At 42.4% G+C, this 19,513-nt stretch overlaps 1 protein-coding gene across 2 annotated transcripts in view; it reads right to left on the reverse strand.

The window, feature by feature from the left end:
- LOC129819889 (cullin-5-like) overlaps positions 1-19,461 on the reverse strand; it is a 33,822-nt gene extending 14,361 nt beyond the window's left edge. Inside the window, exons 1-15 of one of the 2 annotated variants that reach the window (XM_055876563.1) lie at positions 19,304-19,461; positions 18,047-18,156; positions 17,509-17,608; positions 17,043-17,219; positions 16,402-16,543; positions 15,822-15,967; positions 15,058-15,138; positions 13,171-13,264; positions 12,430-12,560; positions 12,169-12,276; positions 11,945-12,009; positions 11,558-11,690; positions 7,254-7,385; positions 4,750-4,873; positions 1,011-1,186 (exon numbers count right to left, since the gene is read on the reverse strand). In XM_055876563.1, the coding sequence (XP_055732538.1) occupies positions 1,011-1,186; positions 4,750-4,873; positions 7,254-7,385; positions 11,558-11,690; positions 11,945-12,009; positions 12,169-12,276; positions 12,430-12,560; positions 13,171-13,264; positions 15,058-15,138; positions 15,822-15,967; positions 16,402-16,543; positions 17,043-17,219; positions 17,509-17,608; positions 18,047-18,156; positions 19,304-19,345 (1,761 nt within the window). In that variant the 5' untranslated portion in view covers positions 19,346-19,461. Of the gene's footprint in view, positions 1-1,010; positions 1,187-4,749; positions 4,874-7,253; positions 7,386-11,557; positions 11,691-11,944; positions 12,010-12,168; positions 12,277-12,429; positions 12,561-13,122; positions 13,265-15,057; positions 15,139-15,821; positions 15,968-16,401; positions 16,544-17,042; positions 17,220-17,508; positions 17,609-18,046; positions 18,157-19,303 lie in introns of both variants that reach the window. The other variant, XM_055876552.1, reaches the window with a different exon arrangement.
- Between the last annotated feature and the right edge of the window lie 52 nt (positions 19,462-19,513).

The following is a 19,513-nucleotide window of genomic DNA, read 5'->3' on the forward strand; positions in this document are numbered from 1 at the left end:
TCTACCACCGCTCAGTCAGACTGCTCTATCAAATCATAGACTTAATTATAATAAACACAGAAATATGAGCCGTTGGTCATTAATATGGTCAAATCCGGAAACTATCATTTCGAAAACAAAACATTTATTCTTTCTGTGAAATATGGAACCGTTCTGTATTTTATCTAACGGGTGGCATCCTTAAGTCTAAATATTTCTGTTACATTGCACAAGCTTCAATGTTATGTCATAATTATGTACAATTCAATTATGGTCTTTGTTAGGAAGAAATGGTCTTCACACAGTTCGCAACGAGCCAGGCAGCCCAAACTGCTGCATATTTCCTGACTCTGCTTGCACAGAACGCAAGAAAAGTGACAATTTCCCTCGTTAAAAGAAATTCATGTTAGCAGGCAATATTAACTAAACATGCAGGTTTAAAAATATATACTTGTGTATTGATTTTAAGAAAGGCATTAATGTTTATGGTTAGGTACACATTGGTGCAACAACAGTGCTTTATTGGCAAATGCGCTTGTTAAATCATCACCCGTTTGGCGAAGTAGGCTGTGATTCGATGATAAATTAACAGGCACCGCATCGATTATATGCAACGCAGGACAAGCTAGTTAACTACACATAGTTGATGATATTACTAGGTTATCCAGTGATTATGTGAAGATAGTTTTTTTATAAGATAAGTTTAATGCTAGCTAGCAACTTACCTTGGCTCCTTGCTGCACTCACGTAACAGGTAGTCAAACTGCCACGCAGTCTCCTCGTGTAGTGCAATCGGCCATAATCGGTGTCCAAAAATGACGATTACCGATTGTTATGAAAACTTGAAATCGGCCCTAATTAAAAATCAGCCATTCCGATTAAACGGTCAACCTCTAATCTCTATGGTCTGGACAGAGAGGAGGCTGGAGGGGGGAAGGTGCAAGAGGCTGACCCACCCCCTAGGCACTCCTCTGTGTGTGTGTGTGTGTGTGTGTGTGTGTGTGTGTGAGGGGGTGGTGTTTTATACTCACAATGCCATTGGACATGAGGTGATGCCAGTGCAGTTTTCTGCCACTGTGGTTCTTCTTGTAAAAGTCCTCCACCTCGGGGATCAGGTCCTCCAGCTCGGTGGGCAGTGACACAAACACCTTCTCTGAGCTCCGCGACCACGCCCCCGCATTCAGGATCTTGATGTTGACAGAGTCCGCTGCACAAGAGGGCGAAGGTGATTACATGTCACACACACACACTAGTATAACTACTAATTCATTGTTTTATACAATACATTTGCCACATTTGATCAGTTTCTAGAACGAAAGATTCCCTGATCAAGATGTCATTTTTCGGCATTTTGATGAAAAGCCCATGTCCATTCCAGTGTTCCATTTAATTATATAATATACACTTTCAAGTACTTGAGCTGTGCTTTTTTTGGGGGTACTGGTAGTGGAGCCAGTGGAATAGTGCAAACTCCAAGCGAAATTCCCAAAACATTAAGGACTGTATCAATAGTAAATTTATTGCTTTTCACTAGGTCTCATCCAGCCACATACATCAAACATTATACCCACAAAATGTACAGGTACACAGGTTTGATTCCAGCTTGAACCAGAAATACAAGACCTGCCAACCTCACCAGATGGATGGTCTGACATTCTTCTGTAGAATTCTCTATTATAGAGCAGAATTCATGGTTCCTATTAAGGCAAGTCATCCAGGTCCTGAGACAGCAAAGCATCCCAAAACCATCCCCATGCTTGACTGTTGGTATGAGGTTCTTACTGGACATGAATTTTGCTTTGTATCAGAGAACTCTAAAGGACAATGTCAGGCCATCGGTCTGTGAGCTGTAGCTGAAGTGAAGCATGCATGATCCAAAACACACAATCAAGTCTACATGAAAATTGATAAAAAGCATGGCCAAGTCAAAGTCCAGACCTAATCTCAATTGAGATGTGGCAGGACTTGAAACGAGTACAACAGTTCTGCATGGAAGAGCGGGCCAAATTCCTCCACAGCAACATGAGTGTTCAACAACTACAGGAAATGTTTGGTTGGAGTCATTGCACCTAAAGGTAGCACAACCAGTTATTGACTAAGGGGGCAAGTACTTTTTTTACATATGGGCATTGGGTGTTGCATAACTTAATGAAACAAATAATTGTGTTATTTAGACACTCAGGTTCCCTTTATCTAAAATTAGGTTTGCAGATCTGACAACATTCAGTATAAAAAAATATGCAAACGTAAGGAAAGTTGAAAGGGGTGTAATGGGAATTTTAATGTTTGTGCTTTTCTTATAAGACATTTCTGTGTTCTATAAACCAATTTCTGTGTTCACGCAAGTGGCTGACTGTACAAATCCTCACTATCAGTAGCTGCAACTTGACAGTACACCCAGACCTTGTTTTGAGAACAAACGAAAGATCTGTTTCAAGGTCTCAGCTTAGAGAGAAGAAGCCTCGTGAGATATTGGTCTGTCACATGTTATGAAACAGTATTGGTCTGTCACATGGATGAAGAAAACAGTAATGATGAATTACGGAAATATAACTACTTGTCTGTGTATTGTCATATACAAGACAACTGCACGGCCCAGGCAGAGCTCTTGATTGACATGTGTAATACGGTGTATTGAATTGGAACCTCTCCAACAAACTATGATTTATTTAATATTGACTTAAGAATTTACACAAAATATTCAATATGCCTTGTCAATGGTGAACTGACTGTCACATCATTAGCAGACTACTGTTGACATCCAGCTACAGTGCTTTCAGAAAGTATTCAGACCCCACATTTTGTCATGTCACATCCCTATTCCAAAAAGGATGAAATAATTGTTTCCTTAACCTACACACAATACCACATAATGACAAAGGGAAAACAGGTTTATAGAATATTTTGCAAATGTATAAAAAAAAGAAACTGAAATACTTTTACATAAGTATTCAGACCGTTTGTTATGATTTATTAATTGAGCTCAGGTGCATCCTGTTTCCATTGATCATTGAGATGTTTCTCCAACTTGGGAGTCCACCTGTGGTAAATTCAATTGATTGGACATGATTTGGAAAAAGAACACGCTTGTCTATTAAAAGGTCCCACAGTTGACAGTGAATGTCAGACAAAAACCAAGCCATGATGTTCGAAGGAATTGGCCATAGAGCTTCGAGACAGTATTGTGTCGAGGCACAGATCTGGGGAAGGGTAGCAAAACAATATGTGCAGCATTGAAGGTCCACAAGAACAGCGGCATCCATCATTCTAAAATGGAAGAAGTTTGGAACCACCAAGAATCTTCCAAGAGCTGGCCGCCCCGGCCAAACTGAGCAATCGGGGGAGAAGGGCCTTGGTCAGGGTTGGAGGTGACCAAGAACCTGATGGTCACTGACAGAGCTCCTCTGTGGAGATGGGAGAACATACCATAAGGACAACCATCGATGCAGCACTCCACCAAATCAGGCCTTTATGGTAGAGTGGCCAGATGGAAGGCACTCTTCAGTAAAAAGCACAACAGCCCACTTGGAGTTTACCAAAAGGCACTTATAAACTCAGACCAAGAGAAACAAGATCCTTTGGTCTGATGAAACCAAGACTGAACTGTTTGGCCTGAATGCCAAGCGTCACGTCTGGAGGAAACCTGAAACCATCCCTACGGTGAAGCATGGTTTCCATAATGCTGTGGGGATGTTTTTCAGAAGCAGGGACTGGCAGACTAGTCAGAATCGAGGGAAAGATGAACAGAGCAAAGCCCAGAGTGATCCTTGATGAAATCCTGAGAGCTCCGGAGCAGGTTATCAGACTGTAGCGAAGGTTCACTTTCCTACAGGACAACGACCCTAAGCACACAGCCAACAACACAGGAGTGGCTTCAGGACAAGTCTCTGAATGTCCTTGAGTGGCCCTTCCAGAGCCCGGACTTGAACCCGATCTAACATCTCTGAAGAGACCTGCTCCCCATCCAACCTGACAGAGCTAGAGAGGATCTGCAGAGAAGAACAGGAAAAAGTCTACAAATACAGGTGTGCCAAGTGGAGTGGTGGGGCGAAAAAATTATGCTGATTCTGTTGCAAACATTTTCTAAAAACGGTTGCAAACGGAATGGGGAGGAACCTACCTGAATTTGACCAAGAGAAACCCTTGTTTAACTCGGTTTGCTTCCGTAATAAATAAGCTCCTGCCATGCAGCTGGAGGGAGGAAAATAGTACGAGGGCCAGAGTGGAGAGCTAAGGATTGTCTCCTCTCCTAAGTCGTCTGATTGGCTCAGCTCCAAATTCAGACGGTTGAGTCAAACACAATTTTCCAAGTAGAAACCTATTTGAGTATTTTAAATGGTTGTTTTCGTACCAGCTTACTTTGACCTCAAATTGCGTGCATGGTACGCAAACCGTGTGCAGGTTGGCAGGTCTGCAATACGAAAACGTATGCCAGGGATCATCAACTAGATTCAGCCGCGGGACAATTTTTTCTTGAGCACATGGTCGGGGGCCAGAACATAATTACAAATCATTTTACCGCAAGAATCCCAAACAGATTAAATACTTGACTCAAACAATCATTTTAAACCTTGCTTACATTTTTTCTCAGAAAACTTGGGGGGGGGGGGCAAATAAAACCACCCGCGGGCCAAATTCGGTACGCGGGGCGCCAGTTGGGGAACCCTGATGTATGCACTCACTGTTATAAGTCGGTTTGGATAAAAGCATTTGCTAAATGGCATAATAACTATAGATCTCATATTAGTTACATACAGCTACCTGGTTTACCTGTTAGGGCCAGCTTGTTGTGTTTGTGACACTCTTTGAAGTTCTGGTTGAGGTCCTCGGACACCTTGATGTCCTGGAACATCCGAGCCAGCTTATTCACGTAGTCAGCGGGCATGCCTACTTCCTGCAATCAAGGGTTGGGGACATTGGCAACGTGGTATAATTTTAAGTATGTGAGGTGGATCAAACGCACAAATAGGCAGCATGTAGTATCTCCCATCTTCCTTCTCATAAGACACCGGCACACATGCAAGTACCCATCTAGGGCTGTGGTAGGCTATGGCATATGGATGTGAGCTACACTAATTTAGCAGACAAGATTTTCTTAGAATTCTGTGGCATAGTATGAAGAATACAATTGAACATAGCAGAATAAAATAGAAAGGACATCTTCTCCCCAAAATTTGCGAGGGGGTGCGCACATGCGGCTATTCAGTATTGAGCGGTTAACAAAGAAACAGGTCCTCCTATATGCTTAATTTAGAGTTATTTATGTAACTTCAAAAGTTAGAATGTATTAAAGAGCAGACTAGCCTAAGGCATCGTGGGACAAATTATGATTTGAAAAAAGTTGCATGAAAGGCATGAGCTCTACTCAGTTTCCTGTGCAAGGTGCACAAATGTGTGGAATTAGTTGATTAGTGGCCCACAAAAAAAAACTTGAATAGCGAATGCAGTGACATTTTTAATATGCAAGCATAGGCGGCGTGACCATAAGGCAAGGGGAAGCTTTCCCTAAAGTAAACTGCCAAAATTATAATTGCCCAATTAGCCTATGCTTGTCTACACAGGAATAAATAAAATCTTTTTATTTTATTTATTTTTTACAGTCACTACTAAAGCATGATTTGGTTACAGAGAACTTAGCTTTTTTTAAATTTTGTTTTGGCTATGGGTCGGAAGGAAAGGCAATTTGAGCAGACTATTGTCGAGTTGCGACTGTCCGAAAAGTAGAGGCCAAGCCAGGCATATTGCAATATTTCAAAAAACAATTGTGGGAAAACAGTTTGGAAAACAAATGGTTTATTTATAATTGTTGGGTCAGTGCTACTTAAGTTTGTTTTTGGACAATCATTTCCAAAAAATGGAATCATTTCCAGTTTGGATGGAGGTCATATTCTATTTGTGTCTCCCCTTCTCATAGGCCTATTATATGGACAAAGCTTTTTGTTAGTCGGCAGAGTAGCATACCCTTTAATTTGTCCTATTAAAAAAAACATTCCGCTAAAGTGTAGTAGAATTGCATGAAACGCGTTTATAAAAAAGGCAATTCTTTTCCCCTATGCAAAGAAAAAAACGTGTCTGATAAAGCCTAGGCCTAACTCAACGTAATACGCGCTCAGCCAGGCATTGAACAGTTTGAGAATGGAGTTAGATTATTAGCCCAAATTATAACTATCCAATCTACTCATCACCTTATGAATAGTAGGACATTTTACATAAAATCGGCAAAGATTCTGCATGTGATGCTTTATTGTAAAGGTTAATTTATGGTGAAAATTATCTCCCCCAAACTTTAAACTTACGCGCCACCTATGTATATCAGTTAGGCTACACCGGTTGTAAAGAAGATGAATGTGTTTCCTTTTAAGAATTGAGCAATAAATATAGCAGCATGAGAAAGCTGGGATCCTATTTTAAAGTGGTCAGTCAAAGCTCTTTTCACACGGAATTGCGCAATGACTGGGTTAATAAGAACACGTTTCACTAGGCTCTGTGCTCTCTAACCGTGTTCCAGGGGTCCTAGGCCTATAGGCTACGTTTGCAGTTATTTGGCCACTTTAGTTGATTCAAACATTATCAAAACATATAGGCCTATGGGCAAGGCTACATGACTTGTGCGACTATAATTTAGGAACAGGAATGCACTGTTTCTTGCCTTGATGCCCAGCATGTGCACTATTCACAAGAGATATTATCACCCCATCAGACTATTCTTAGCTTAATCTGGTCTTTAGATAAAACAAATTTAACACATTTAGTGTATCGGAAGAGGGGCATAGGGGGGGAAAAAACACATCATTTATGGACTTAAAAGAGCGAATGGAGGACACTTTTCCCGTGGTTCATTTTCATGCCAGCCAGGTAGGCTATACTCCTGTTGTAAAGCGAAGCAATGTGCTTAATATTAGGAAAGTTTAGAAATAGATAGTAGGCCTAGCCTATAGAAAGCTGATGGTAAACTCTCTAGGAGGCCATCAATTCTGTTCGCACGCAATTGCACAGCCTATAGAAATGTTGTGCAACACGAGCTCTCATTAAGTATTTGTTTTGAATACATTTGCATTGATATCAGTGATTAGAGGGACAATAGTGTGCTGAGTACCAGGCCATTAGCGACTGGCAATTAGCAAGTTTGGTAGGCTAATAATGACCATCAGCAGCATCAGAGCAGCCTAGTTACAATGACTAAACGGTCACGTGGAATTTGACTACGGTCATGACTGGTAACCGCCGGTAATATGGTCACCGTAACAGCCCTAAAACACACCCACAGGTCGTACCCGGAGCCACTCCACCATGTTCTCCTCGATTTCGCTGTCAGCGGAGATGTCCAGGATTAGGCGTCGGGTCAGATGGGCTTTGTGGTAGCGCATGAACACGTCTTTGTTCTGCACGTACTTCAACACCAGCAACTGCAGGAGAACACAGAACACCACTGTGCAATCAGGGTCATATTACAATAATATATGACATTTAGCAGACGCCTTTATCCATAGTCATGCATGCACACATATGGATGGTCCCGGGAATTGAACCCACTACCCTGGCGTTACAAGCGCCATGTTCTACCAACTGAGCTACAAAGGACCACATTCATTAGTGCATACAGTAGCACAAAATGTTTTGCTAAAACAAGAGTTTATTGGACAAGTTCCGGTAGTCCCTCCCGGTTTGTCTGTTTTCCTCTATTTGGTGTCTAATGAACATGACCCAGTAAGATCGTCCCATCCAAACAAGAAACAAGTGTCTGCAGATCTGAAAAGAATACATAGAGGTATAATACAGCATCCCTCTGTATTTATCACTTAGTTTTAGCAGGTACTGAGTATAAAGCAACGACTACACTAAACTTAAAGATGAAGGGGGGGGGGGGGTGAGCGACACATAGTATGTGAACGGATGTCATTGCTCATGTCCTTTTCAACTGCTCCGCTATAAACTGCTCCACGCTCACAAATGTTTTTAAAGTATTGAATACGAAGCATGGATTTGAATGAAAAGTATTTGAATAAACATGGATGTAAGAAGCGAACATAGGCTACATGTCATATTAAACATCATATAAACACTAAATAGGTCAGGAGCCAGACAGGGAGCCTAAGAAGGAACAAAAAGGAATGATTACAGCTATATTATTTCAATTATTTCCAGGCTATAGCCTACAAAGAAACGCATTGTGAAGCTGTTGCGAGTGCGACACAATAGTCTGGTAGGGACATAAAGCGTGCAGCATTTAGAGTTCATTCGGAACGTATTCAGACCCCTTCACTTTTCCCACATTGTTACAGCCTTATTCATTTTTTCCACCTCAATCTACACACAATACCCCATAAATGATAAACAAAACGTTTTAGAAATGTGTTATGGGATTTTTGTGTTTAATGACTAAAATATGTATACATTTGACTTAGAATTATAACTAAACAGAATACTACTATAATACTGTAAGAATGAATCTTATTATAATCATAATGTTGAATGTTATGTGTTCCTTGTTAGAAAGAATGGGTTTATCTTCAGACAGGCTAGAATGATGTCTCTACCCAGGGAGGGGAAAGACCTTGGGATGGTTGCAGATAGTTGAACAGGTGGCAGACAGTAATGAGAACGCTAACTGTACTGCCATTGTATCCGAGAGGAGGAAGGACATTAAAACCTATGACATCATCTTTATTATATAACCTGATGTAAAATGTATTATGATCAGTACTCTCGAGAATAAACGCTATTGATTGATTGATTTTGAGACTGGTTTCTGTCCATTTAATGCTGATAATTATCTTACAAATTCTTATCTATGGGCAGTGTTTTGATTGAATTGGTTGATAAACATAGGAATAAAATTCCTTTAACAAAATGATCGCTAAATCATTTTAAAAGAAACTGAAATACCACATTTACATAAGTATTCAGACCCTTTACGCAGTACTTTATTGAAGCACCTTTGCCACGATTACAGCTTCGAGTCATCTTGGGTATGATGCAACAAGCTTGGCACACCTGTATTTGGGGAGTTTCTCCCATTCTTCTCTGCAGATCCTCTCAAGCTCTGGCAGGTTGGACGGGGAGCGTCTCTCCAGAGATGTTTGATTGGGTTCAAGTCCGGGATCCGGCTGGGCTACTCATTCAGAAACTTGTCCCAAAGCCACTCCAGCGTTGCCTTAGCTGTGAAGGCCATTGTCCTGTTGGAAGGTGAACCTTCGCCCCAGTCTGAGGTCCTGTGCAGGGTTTTCATCAAGGATCTCTATACTTTGCTCCATTCATCTTTCCCTCGATCCTGACTAGTCTCCCAGTCCCTGCTGCTGAAAAACATCCCCACAGCATGATGCTGCCACCACCATAGGGATGGTGCCAGGTTTCCTCCAAACGTGACGCTTAGCATTCAGGCCAAAGAGCTCAATCTTGGTTTCATCAGACCAGAGAATCTTGTTTCTCATGGTCAGAGTCTATAGGTGCCTTTTGGCAACGTCCAAGCGGGCTGTCATGTGCCTTTTACTGAAGAGTGGCTTCCGTCTGGCCATGCTACCATAAAGGCCTGATTGGTGCAGTGCTGCAGAGATTGCTGTCCTTCTGGAAGGTTCCCCATCTCCACAGAGGAGCTGAGCTCTGTCAGAGTGACCATCGGGGTTCTTGGTCACCTCCCTGACCAAGGCCCTTCTCCCCCAATTGCTCAGTTTGGCTGGGCAGCCAGCTCTAGGAAGAGTGTGTGGTTACAAACTTCTTCCATTTAAGAATGATGGAGGCCACTGTTCTTGGGGACCTTCAATGCTGCATACATTTTTTGGTACCCTTCCCCAGATCTGTGCCTCGGTACAATCCTGTCTCGGCGCTCTACGGACAATTCATTCGACCTCATGGCTTGGTTTTGGCTCTGACATGCACTGTCAACTGAGGGACCTTACATAGACAGGTGTGCCTTCCCAATTAATTTAAATTTGCCACCAATCAAGTTGTACAAACATCAAGGATGCTCAATGGAAACAGGGTTTCACCTGAGCTCAATTTCATGTCTCATAGCAAAGGGTCTGAAGACTAATGTAAATAAGGCATGTCTTTTTTTTTTACATCTGCACTTTGCATTTACATTTACATTTAAGTCATTTGGCAGACGCTCTTATCCAGAGCGACTTACAAATTGGAAAGTTCATACATATTCATCCTGGTCCCCCCATGGGAATTGAACCCTGGTCCCCCCGTGGGAATTGAACCCACAACCCTGGCGTTGCAAGCGCCATGCTCTACCAACTGAGCCACACGGGACCACGTCATTATGGGGTATTGTGTAGATTGATGAGGGGAAACAATTATTTAATCAATTTTAGAATAAGGCTGTAACGTAACATGCGGAAAAAAAGGGTCTGAATAATTTCCGAATGCACTGTAAACATTGTATTAAAATAATTATAGTTTATAAATTGCACAAATAGGCAGTGACTTTCAATTAAACACAAACTAAATGAAAAATGACATGAAATTCATTTTTTGAACTCATTTTTAGAAACAAGATTTAGAAACAAGTCTGGGGCTTCAGGCTCATGCGATGGTGCCTGGAGAGCCGGCCAGCAGCGGAGAATATCCTCTCCACACTTGCAGAACCATGGGGGATGCTAAACACTCCTTTGGCCACTCTTGCCAGGTTGGGAAGAGAGGCAGAGTTGCTTTTTTATATAGGCAGACAAAGGTTTTTAGGCAAAATAACCTAATCAAAACGGAAAGCTCCTTGAAAGTGGGAATATGGCCTATTGTATTGATTATAAACTTTTTGTTCTATTAACACTTTGCTACAATGACAGTTATTTTAGCATGAGCACATAGTAAGTACACATCATACTTTTGGGAGAAGTGTCTTTTCAGATTCCACAATGAGTCTTTAGCTGTTTCAGGTAGCCAGCGTGTAACAACTGCCATATCCTGCACGTAGAACAATGCCATCCAGTCTATAACCTAACAGTTTAGCACCATGCCATCAGGCAAACACACTACATCACCGCACTCCCTCTCTTGGTTCTCAACTTTGTAAGCCACGTTGATTTAGCACCTGTGTGTTTTATCAGTTTCTTTGTGAAAATATTTAGCAAACTCCATGACAAACTCCATGACAGTAGCTAAAGCAAGGGTCTATTAGCAGCACACAAGTAGACTACAAATGCATGCTGGGCCAGGCATGCCCTGAGCTCCTGAAGTGAGCGCAACTGGAGAGAAATTGGAGCGGGTGAGAAGGCGGACGCTCCAGCCTTTGGGAATCTCGCTCCAGTCAAATTGGGCTCGCTTCGCTCACATACTCTTGAGCGATGTAAAGGTGAAAGCAACACACTGTCCTCAGCCCAAGGCCGCTTGCACACTGATTGGGTCAATGCTTTTTTTAACGGGAGTCATCTGCTGCTGGACGACTGACAAGAGATGATGATTGTCTGACAAAAAACACAAACTGAAACTTGTTGACTTGAGATATACTTCTGAAGGACAATAACCAATGATGTACATCACATACGATTTCATCCGAGTACGCACGTGTGGCCGAAGCCTTAAGGAAAGCTTGCTGGAGTCATCAAATCATTATGCGCGTGCACACACACGTACGTACCACTTCCTTGAGCTTGGCCTCGATCTCCTCAGATGCAAGTTTCTTGCTCAGCGGGGTTTTCCTCAGCAGCATATCACAGTAGTTGGCCAGCAACTCTGGACACTTGGACTCTGGCTGAGTCTTCAGCCCCACCCTGACAGACAGTACAGAGAAAGTAGAGCAGTGTCGTAAACTCACACGTTCAGTCATTCACTAATTAAGCAATTAACAGTTCAGAAGTGTAACATTTTTCCCATGAAAAAATGAAGGATCCACCCCGCACCTTGTTGAATGCTCCCACAGCTTTATCAAGTGCAACATCAATAAATACTGTAGCAGCCTTCAACAGTATGCCGGTATCAATTTTGAATTCAGTGAAAAAATTAAAGCATACAGTAGAACTCTTACCCTTTCTGCTTCAGCGGAATTTCCAATTTAAAAATAGTAGCGTCATTCACAACTGCTTTGTAAGCCTAAGAAAAAAAAACATTTGTTACATATATAGTGACAACTACAAATACTGCACATAAATTCATTGACAACGTTGTGTCAATGTTGGACAAACGTTGAAAAACGTTGCGCTTACATTCATTGGCAATGTTGAATCAATGCTGGAAAAACGTTGTGCTGACCTTGTCTCGGGCTGTGAGGAAGCGAGGGTCGTCCTGAAAGGCATCTTTAACCAGCTTACTGAAGCGGTTGAAAAGGGTGAGGAGCTGTTCCACGTACTTCTCAGAGTCCTGCGCGTGCACACAGAGAAAAATACAAAGACTAGTGGATTGTTCCTGTCACCTTTCAGTAAATACAACACAAATGTATTTAATATCTCTGTTAGTGTAACATATCTGTGCGCGTGTGTGTGTGTAAGCAGCTTATGTATGTGTGGCACTCACCGAGGTGATGGTCTCGGCGGAGGCCACCATGTCGGCCAGCCCAGCAGACATGATGTGTTCCTCTAAGTCCTTCAGCATGGGCTCGATGCCACTAGGCACCTTGTCCATCAGAGAGAACATGAGATGGAGCTCTATAAGGTGGAGGAAAGCTACAGTCAAACACTCTCCATGGTAAGATACTGCGGCTAGTCTATAGATTCTAGTTTTCTACTTCTAGATTATAGTATCGAACAAGGGGTACGCAGCAGCGCTTGATGGCCAGATTTGAATAACCCGTATTTAGAGGTTGGTTTCCGTTGACTGATTCTCCAGTCAACATGCTTTTTAGTTCAGGACTCTGTACAGTAAACCAGCCCTTGAAGTTATAAACATCACAGTGGTGGTATAATATTGTCAGTTAGACTTTACAGTCAAAAGGTCAAGTTCTATATCTTACTGCTATACACCAAACAAACAGATGCTCCACAAAGGCACACATTGGTTAGTGACACGTAAGTAGGTAGACTCCTGGTTAAAACTATCAGGACATACACAATACAAGGTGGGTTTATGGTCAGACACTGATGTTTGGGGGGTGATGACAATGTGTTGAATAACACACACGGAATGGGCAAAGGCAGCCTTTGGTTGGTTGACGAGGACAAATTGAAACAGGAAGTGGAGGACGGCGAGGTAATTTCCTGGTTTGCAAACCTGAGCTGGCCGAGCCTTTGGTGCCGGGAGCGCTCCGGCCGTACTCACTCTCTGTCTCGTTTCGCCTGATCATGCCAGGACACTCGGCCAAGATGGTCTCCTTGAAGGATGTCACCAGGGCGTTCACGCAACACTCCATCAGCTGAGGGGGAATAGAAAAACCATGGGTCGCTCATCTCTTCATCACATATTTCAAAATCGAATTGATTTATGAGGCCTTTTTTATATCAGCAGTTGTCAAAGTGGTTTTACAGTAACCCGGCCTAGAACCCAAAGAGCAAGCAGAAGGAGAATGGCAAGAAAAACCTAGAGAAGAAGAAACCTAGAGGGGAATCAGGCTCAATCATATCAATAGCAGCAGGGTCATTCCAGGAAGAGAGTACATGTTGCACCTCTGATATTTTAAGTAGAAATTGTGCACCAATATTGAATTTTAACCCCTAGTCGATGGACGTACCTTTGTCAATCTTATTAAGACAATTTAAAAGATCAAATTTAATCCATTTAAGTTAGAGATGTTTTGCATGGGCTGTGTCTCAATCCACTACAGCCGCCGACGTCAGCCTTCAACTCCTGCTGTGGAAGGCGGCAGAGCTACAACAGTGTTTGTAAATTTTATATACACTACCGTTCAAAAGTTTGGGGTCACTTAGAAATGTCCTTGTTGTTGAGAGAAAAGCTAATTTTTTGTCCATTAAAATATCAAATTGATCAGAAATACAGTGTAGACATTGTTAATGTTGTCAATGACTATTGTAGATGGAAACGGCTGATTTTATGGAATATCTACATAGGCATACAGGGGCCCATTATCAGCAACCATCACTCCCGTGTCCCAAAGGCACGTTGTGTTAGCTAATCCAAGATTATAATTTTAAAAAGCTAATTGATCATTAGAAAACCCTTTTGCAATTATGTTAGCACAGCTGAAAACTGTTGTTCTGATTAAAGAAGCAATAAAACTGTCCTTTAGACTAGTTGAGTATCTGGAGCATCAGCATTTGTGGGTTCGATTACAGGCTCAAAATGACAGAAACAGAACATTCTTCTAAAACCCATCAGTCTATTCTTGTTCTGAGAAATGAAGGCTATTCCATGGGAGAAATTGCCCAGAAACTGAAGATCTCGTACAACGCTGTGTACTACCTTCACAGAACAGTGCAAACTGGCTCTAACCAGAATAGAAAGAGTGGGAGGCCCCGGTGCACAACTGAGCAAGAGGACAAGTACATTAGAGTGTCTAGTTTGAGAAACAGACGCCTCACAAGTCCTCAACTGGCAGCTTCATTAAATAATACCCTCAAAACACCAGTCTCTACGTCAACAGTGAAGATGAGACTCCGGGATGCTGGCCTTCTAGGAAGAGTTGCAAAGAAAAAGCCATATCTCAGACTGGCCAATAAAAATAAGAAAGATTAAGATGGGCAAAATAACACAGACACTGGACAGAGGAACTCTGCCTAGAAGGCCAGCATCCCGGAGTCACCTCTTCTTCTGCGAGGACAATCAGCTGTCCGTCCTGTAGCGCTGTCTTAGGCGTCTCACAGTACGGACATCGCAATTTATTGCCCTGGCCACATCGGCAGTCCTCATGCCTCCTTGCAGCACGCCAAAGGCACGTTCACGCAGATGAGCAGGGACCCTGGGCATCTTTCTTTGTGTTTTTCCAAGTCAGTAGAAAGGCCTCTTCAGTGTCCTAAGTTTTCACAACTCTGACCTTAATTGCCTACCGTCTGTAAGCTGTAAGTGTCTTAACAACCGTTTTACAGGTGCATGTTCATTAATTGTTTATGGTTCATTGAACAAGCATGGGAAACAGTGTTTAAACCCTTTACAATGAAGAGCTATTTGGATTTTTACGAATTATCTTTGAAAGACAGGGTCCTGAAAAAGGGACGTTTCTTTCTTTTTTGTTGCAGAGTTTAGTTTACTCACTGCTTGTACAGAGTTACATTCACGTCTCGTCTCCAAATAGCGCAACGCCCGTTTCTCCTCCTCTCTCAACTTGACGTCTGCCTGTTAGAACACACAGAGATACACATGTTGGTTCCCCCTCAGATGGATAGCCTAGAATACAGACAGAGTTGCTGAGAAATAGATTTGCAAAATTCCAGTAACTTTCTCAATTCTCAGCTTTAAGAAATCCCAGTTGGAAGAGTATTGAATTTCCTGTTTATTCTATCCTGAGGCCAAATATTATTTTGTAACCCTACTGAGATATCACAAAGGAACTGCAGAAACCGTACTTGTCTCAGACCGATAGTTTTCGAGCGCTGTAATCACTGAAATCCAAAACAACCCCTAGCCACTCATGTAGTCCTGAAAGGATCGGATATGTTTAAGCAGTGTGGTCATTGCTTCACCTTGCCATCTGATAGGCAGCAAAGGATTTGCGCCATATGGCTTACACCTATTCAAATGTTTCAAATCTACATGAGCATCTGAGGGGTTTGGACTTGGCATGTCCATTTGGAATTCAGCTTATAACTTGACATGTGGGTGTATGATCGAGGGGCCTTTTTAGGGTTGCAAAATTAGAGTAAGTTTACAACAATTCCCAGGTTTTCCAGAAATCCCAGTTGGAAAATTCCTGGAAAAGGGAGAGAATAAGCAGGAAGTCCAGGAGTCCTTTAACTATAGAGTTTCCAGAAAACCATCTGGGAATTTTGGAAAAGTTACAGGATCCTAGTACTACTCACGTATTTCATGTAGTTCTGTACTCCGTTCTGCTGCAGGGAGGAGGGGGCCTGTGTTCTGTAGAATCTCTCGGTGGAGTCCATGTAGGCCTTCTCAAAGTTATCTCTGTAGATCTGCAACTTGTTGTCTGGGTTTGAGCACAGGTTCACTGCAGAGGGAAAACAGGGATGGAGGTGCCCAGGGGCCAAGTTCATTAGCATGCAACATTTTAGAAATGACCATTTCTTAAAAGATGAGTCCAATCAGTCCCTTCCGGTTTCAGTAGGTTTTCTTCCGTTTGGTGAGTTATGAACAAAACCCAGGAGAATTACAGGCATCTTTGTGGAGTGGGGTAAAGAGCACATTTTTGTCATTCACACTACATAGCTAAATTCAAAAATTTGACTACCTCACATTTTCACGTACAGCCTGCATTTGTCATTGGGGGCTTCACACCAAAATTCACATTACAGAGAAATCCAATTTGGCAGAGAGATTTGGTGAATCAATCCATTGGTATGGTCTACATACACCAAAGATCTGGCTCGTGTTCATTACACACCATTCTCTCACAGCTAAAGGCGACAGTGATGTTTTGCTCACCGTAGGACTCCCTGACGCCGATGACCAGCTGAGAGTCGAAGGCCTCCCCAAGGCGTTCGGCGTGCACCAGCTTCATAGCACTGTCCTGCAGCCTGTTCTTGATGTTGGAGAAGATGGACTCGTTCCACGTGTCCAGCATGAGCTGAGGGTATAGAAAATTAAGTTTAGAAGAACATTACTTTGCCCATATATCTCAAAAATGTCCTTTTGTCTTTTTGCTTAATCTAATGCCTTGCTCAAGGGTACAACTGCAGGTGATGGCATGATTTGACAACAGTATCCCTCCTGTTGCTGGTTCAGACACCGAAATTTTGTCCCTGTCAATCTCGGGATTTGAACCGACAATCCTCCGGATGTTACCTAATCTCACTACATCCTACTCCCCTTTCCACCCCATAAGCTACAAGGTAATAGAAGATACAGTACATGTACACATGAGCAGGGATAGAGGGAATCTATAGGCAGCAACATTTCCTCTTATATCATTACAAATACAACCAAATACTACTGCTGCTGCCCTGTTTACAATGTGATGTCTTTCCCACTCTCCTCCCCTCTTCCTCAAGTTCTTGTTGCTACCCAGTTGGCAAGTGATCATCTCTCGCATTTCCCATCCCATTTCTTCCTCCCCATTTCCTCACCTTCCGTACGATGCTGTCTTCTACGTTAGACTTCTTGTTGCTGCCCTGTTTGCCCATGAGCGTGATCTCCAGCTGGCAGAAGGGTTTGGGCAGGATGTCGCACTGTGTGAAGAACTTCCTCCACTCCACGATGTAGGCCTTCAACAGTGCCGTGTCATCCTGGTGACTCAACACCCGCTGTGGGGGAGAGCGCAGGGCCCTGTTATGGACTTTATGGCGTTGAAAAACTGGGGGTAATAGACAGTCTGCTTGGTTACTCAACACATGTGAGAGCATTTGAGGGCATTGTTATGGATTACATAGCATTGAAAATGTTGGTTCTCAGGGGTAGGCTAGTAGACTGCGTGGTTACTCGGTAGCCTACTGTCACAGCTAGCTTGATAGCTAGCTAGCATTAGTGGTACTCAGCGAGGGAATAAATTGCACAGTCCATTCAATGGTAGCAAGACCTAGCAGGCCTACCTACCGCTTGTGCTTGCTTGATGAAGTCTAAGATGTCCGCCTTCAGGGCCTGGTGGATCTTGGCCGGTCCCTTGTCATCCCATAGGCATACTGCATGGACGTCTCTATGGAAACAAAGAGATCGGATGAGGGGATTGGAGGAGAGGGACATGTAGTTCAATCCATCTGTCAATCTAACAGTTGAGACAGGCGTTAATGGAAACGCCTGGAGTTAACAGAATGACAGGATTTTCTCTTGGGGTATAGTCTATTAAGTGACGCGAAACGTTCCGAATGTTGAAGATAGAAAAATAACGGATAGAGTCGACACCACAATTCCTTAATATAGTAAGGCAATCTGTTCTACATTTTAAATTTTTATTTGAACCTTTGCAAAAGGCTCTTGGGTCATATTCACTAGGAACCAAACAGAAGCGAACTGCCTGGACTTGTCTAATAAGAAACACTTGTTTACAATATCCATTGCAAAACTTGGTGTGCACTAATGAATACAACTTCTTTATGACAGAGCACATGAACACGGACTGCGTGGCCATACTCACGAGAAGAGGTCAAACCACTGCTGCTTGGTGACTGACTCCTGACGGAGCAGCTTCAGAACGATGGGACGCATCAAATCCCACTTGTCTTCGAACTGGAGGGAGCCTTTGTTCTGGGTGAGAAGGGTAGAAGTGTCACCTCTGGCTATAGGCTGCCTAGCAGTTATGACAACACCAGAGTGAATCGCAATTGTATTTACTTGATCCTCCTTCTCAAAACAGAATATCATATGTCAAGAACCTCCGATTTTCTGCTCCAATGTGCTTTGAGAAGCACATGAGAAGGGAAGATGTGAGAAATTAAGGACATACAATTGATATCATTGACATCCCAGTGGTTGCTTTATGTTTAGGCACTAGGCAAGTTGGCCTACTTTAACATTAGCAACAACACAAGTGCTGTTAGACAAGCCATGACAACAGTTATCAACCCACTATCTGAAAGGTGCTTCATTCCTGATTTACTAGCATCTGTTTTTCCAGGATGTGTAACTACATCCAGTCTACAGTAGGCTCTTATGTGAGGGAGTGTTGTATAGTAGTGTAGTAGATATGACTAGTTATAGGTCCTCATCAAATAGGTCTACATTGTATCACATATCAGTACGCTAGCCCCCCCAAAAAATATATAGAATAGATTTTGCGCCAGTGTGTCCTGATAAATAACGTTGTCGTAGCTATCGGGATGTGGCTGGCAAGTAGCTTTAGCCTACCTTCGGTGGCTTGAAAATCAAATCCAGGCAGTGATTCAGTGTTTTATCAGACACAACTACAGTACTGTAACTAGCTAGTTACACTGATACAGTAGAGTTAACGCTAGCAGACACTAACTTAGCTAGTTACTGTGCCATCCATGCCAGATGTCTAGCTGGCTAGTAGCTAACTAATGTGTTTTCATGAAAAAGACGACAATTTGTGATTAACGTTAACGTTAGCTAATGAGTTAATTAGTAAACGATAGTCATGTAAAATTAAATGCTAGTGTTAGCGAACTGTTACGAAGCTAGCTATGTACGTGTGTACTACTGGTGCAGCAAAATAGCACCAGGCTAACGAACGTCAATAAGAGGAGTAAAGCAGTCTTTTCATTGCTAGCAAGGCAAACAACAGAACATCATATCACCTATATTGCAAGGCCATCTTCAGGTATGTGCCCTTAGCAATGTAGAGTAAGATATTCTCAACTATGCAACAGACAATGATTCATGTAACGTTAATCAAATGTATTGAATCAAATGTATTGAAAAGGCAGGTTCCTACCTTTAACAAATTAGACGTCGCCATGTTCAGGACAGTGAACATGAACTTATTCCCTCGAACAATCTCGCGATATTTAGGGGTTGTAGTTGCTAAAAGGATTTGAACAAAATCTGGAGAAAAACATACATGCTTCCTGATGGTTTATCATTATATTCCGTTTTTTTTTTATAGCTAGATTAAACAAAATCCATACTTGCAATTAAAATGAAT

The sequence above is a fragment of the Salvelinus fontinalis genome, chromosome 2 (assembly GCF_029448725.1).
Source record: "Salvelinus fontinalis isolate EN_2023a chromosome 2, ASM2944872v1, whole genome shotgun sequence".
In the NCBI taxonomy this organism is placed as follows: Eukaryota; Metazoa; Chordata; class Actinopteri; order Salmoniformes; family Salmonidae; genus Salvelinus; species Salvelinus fontinalis.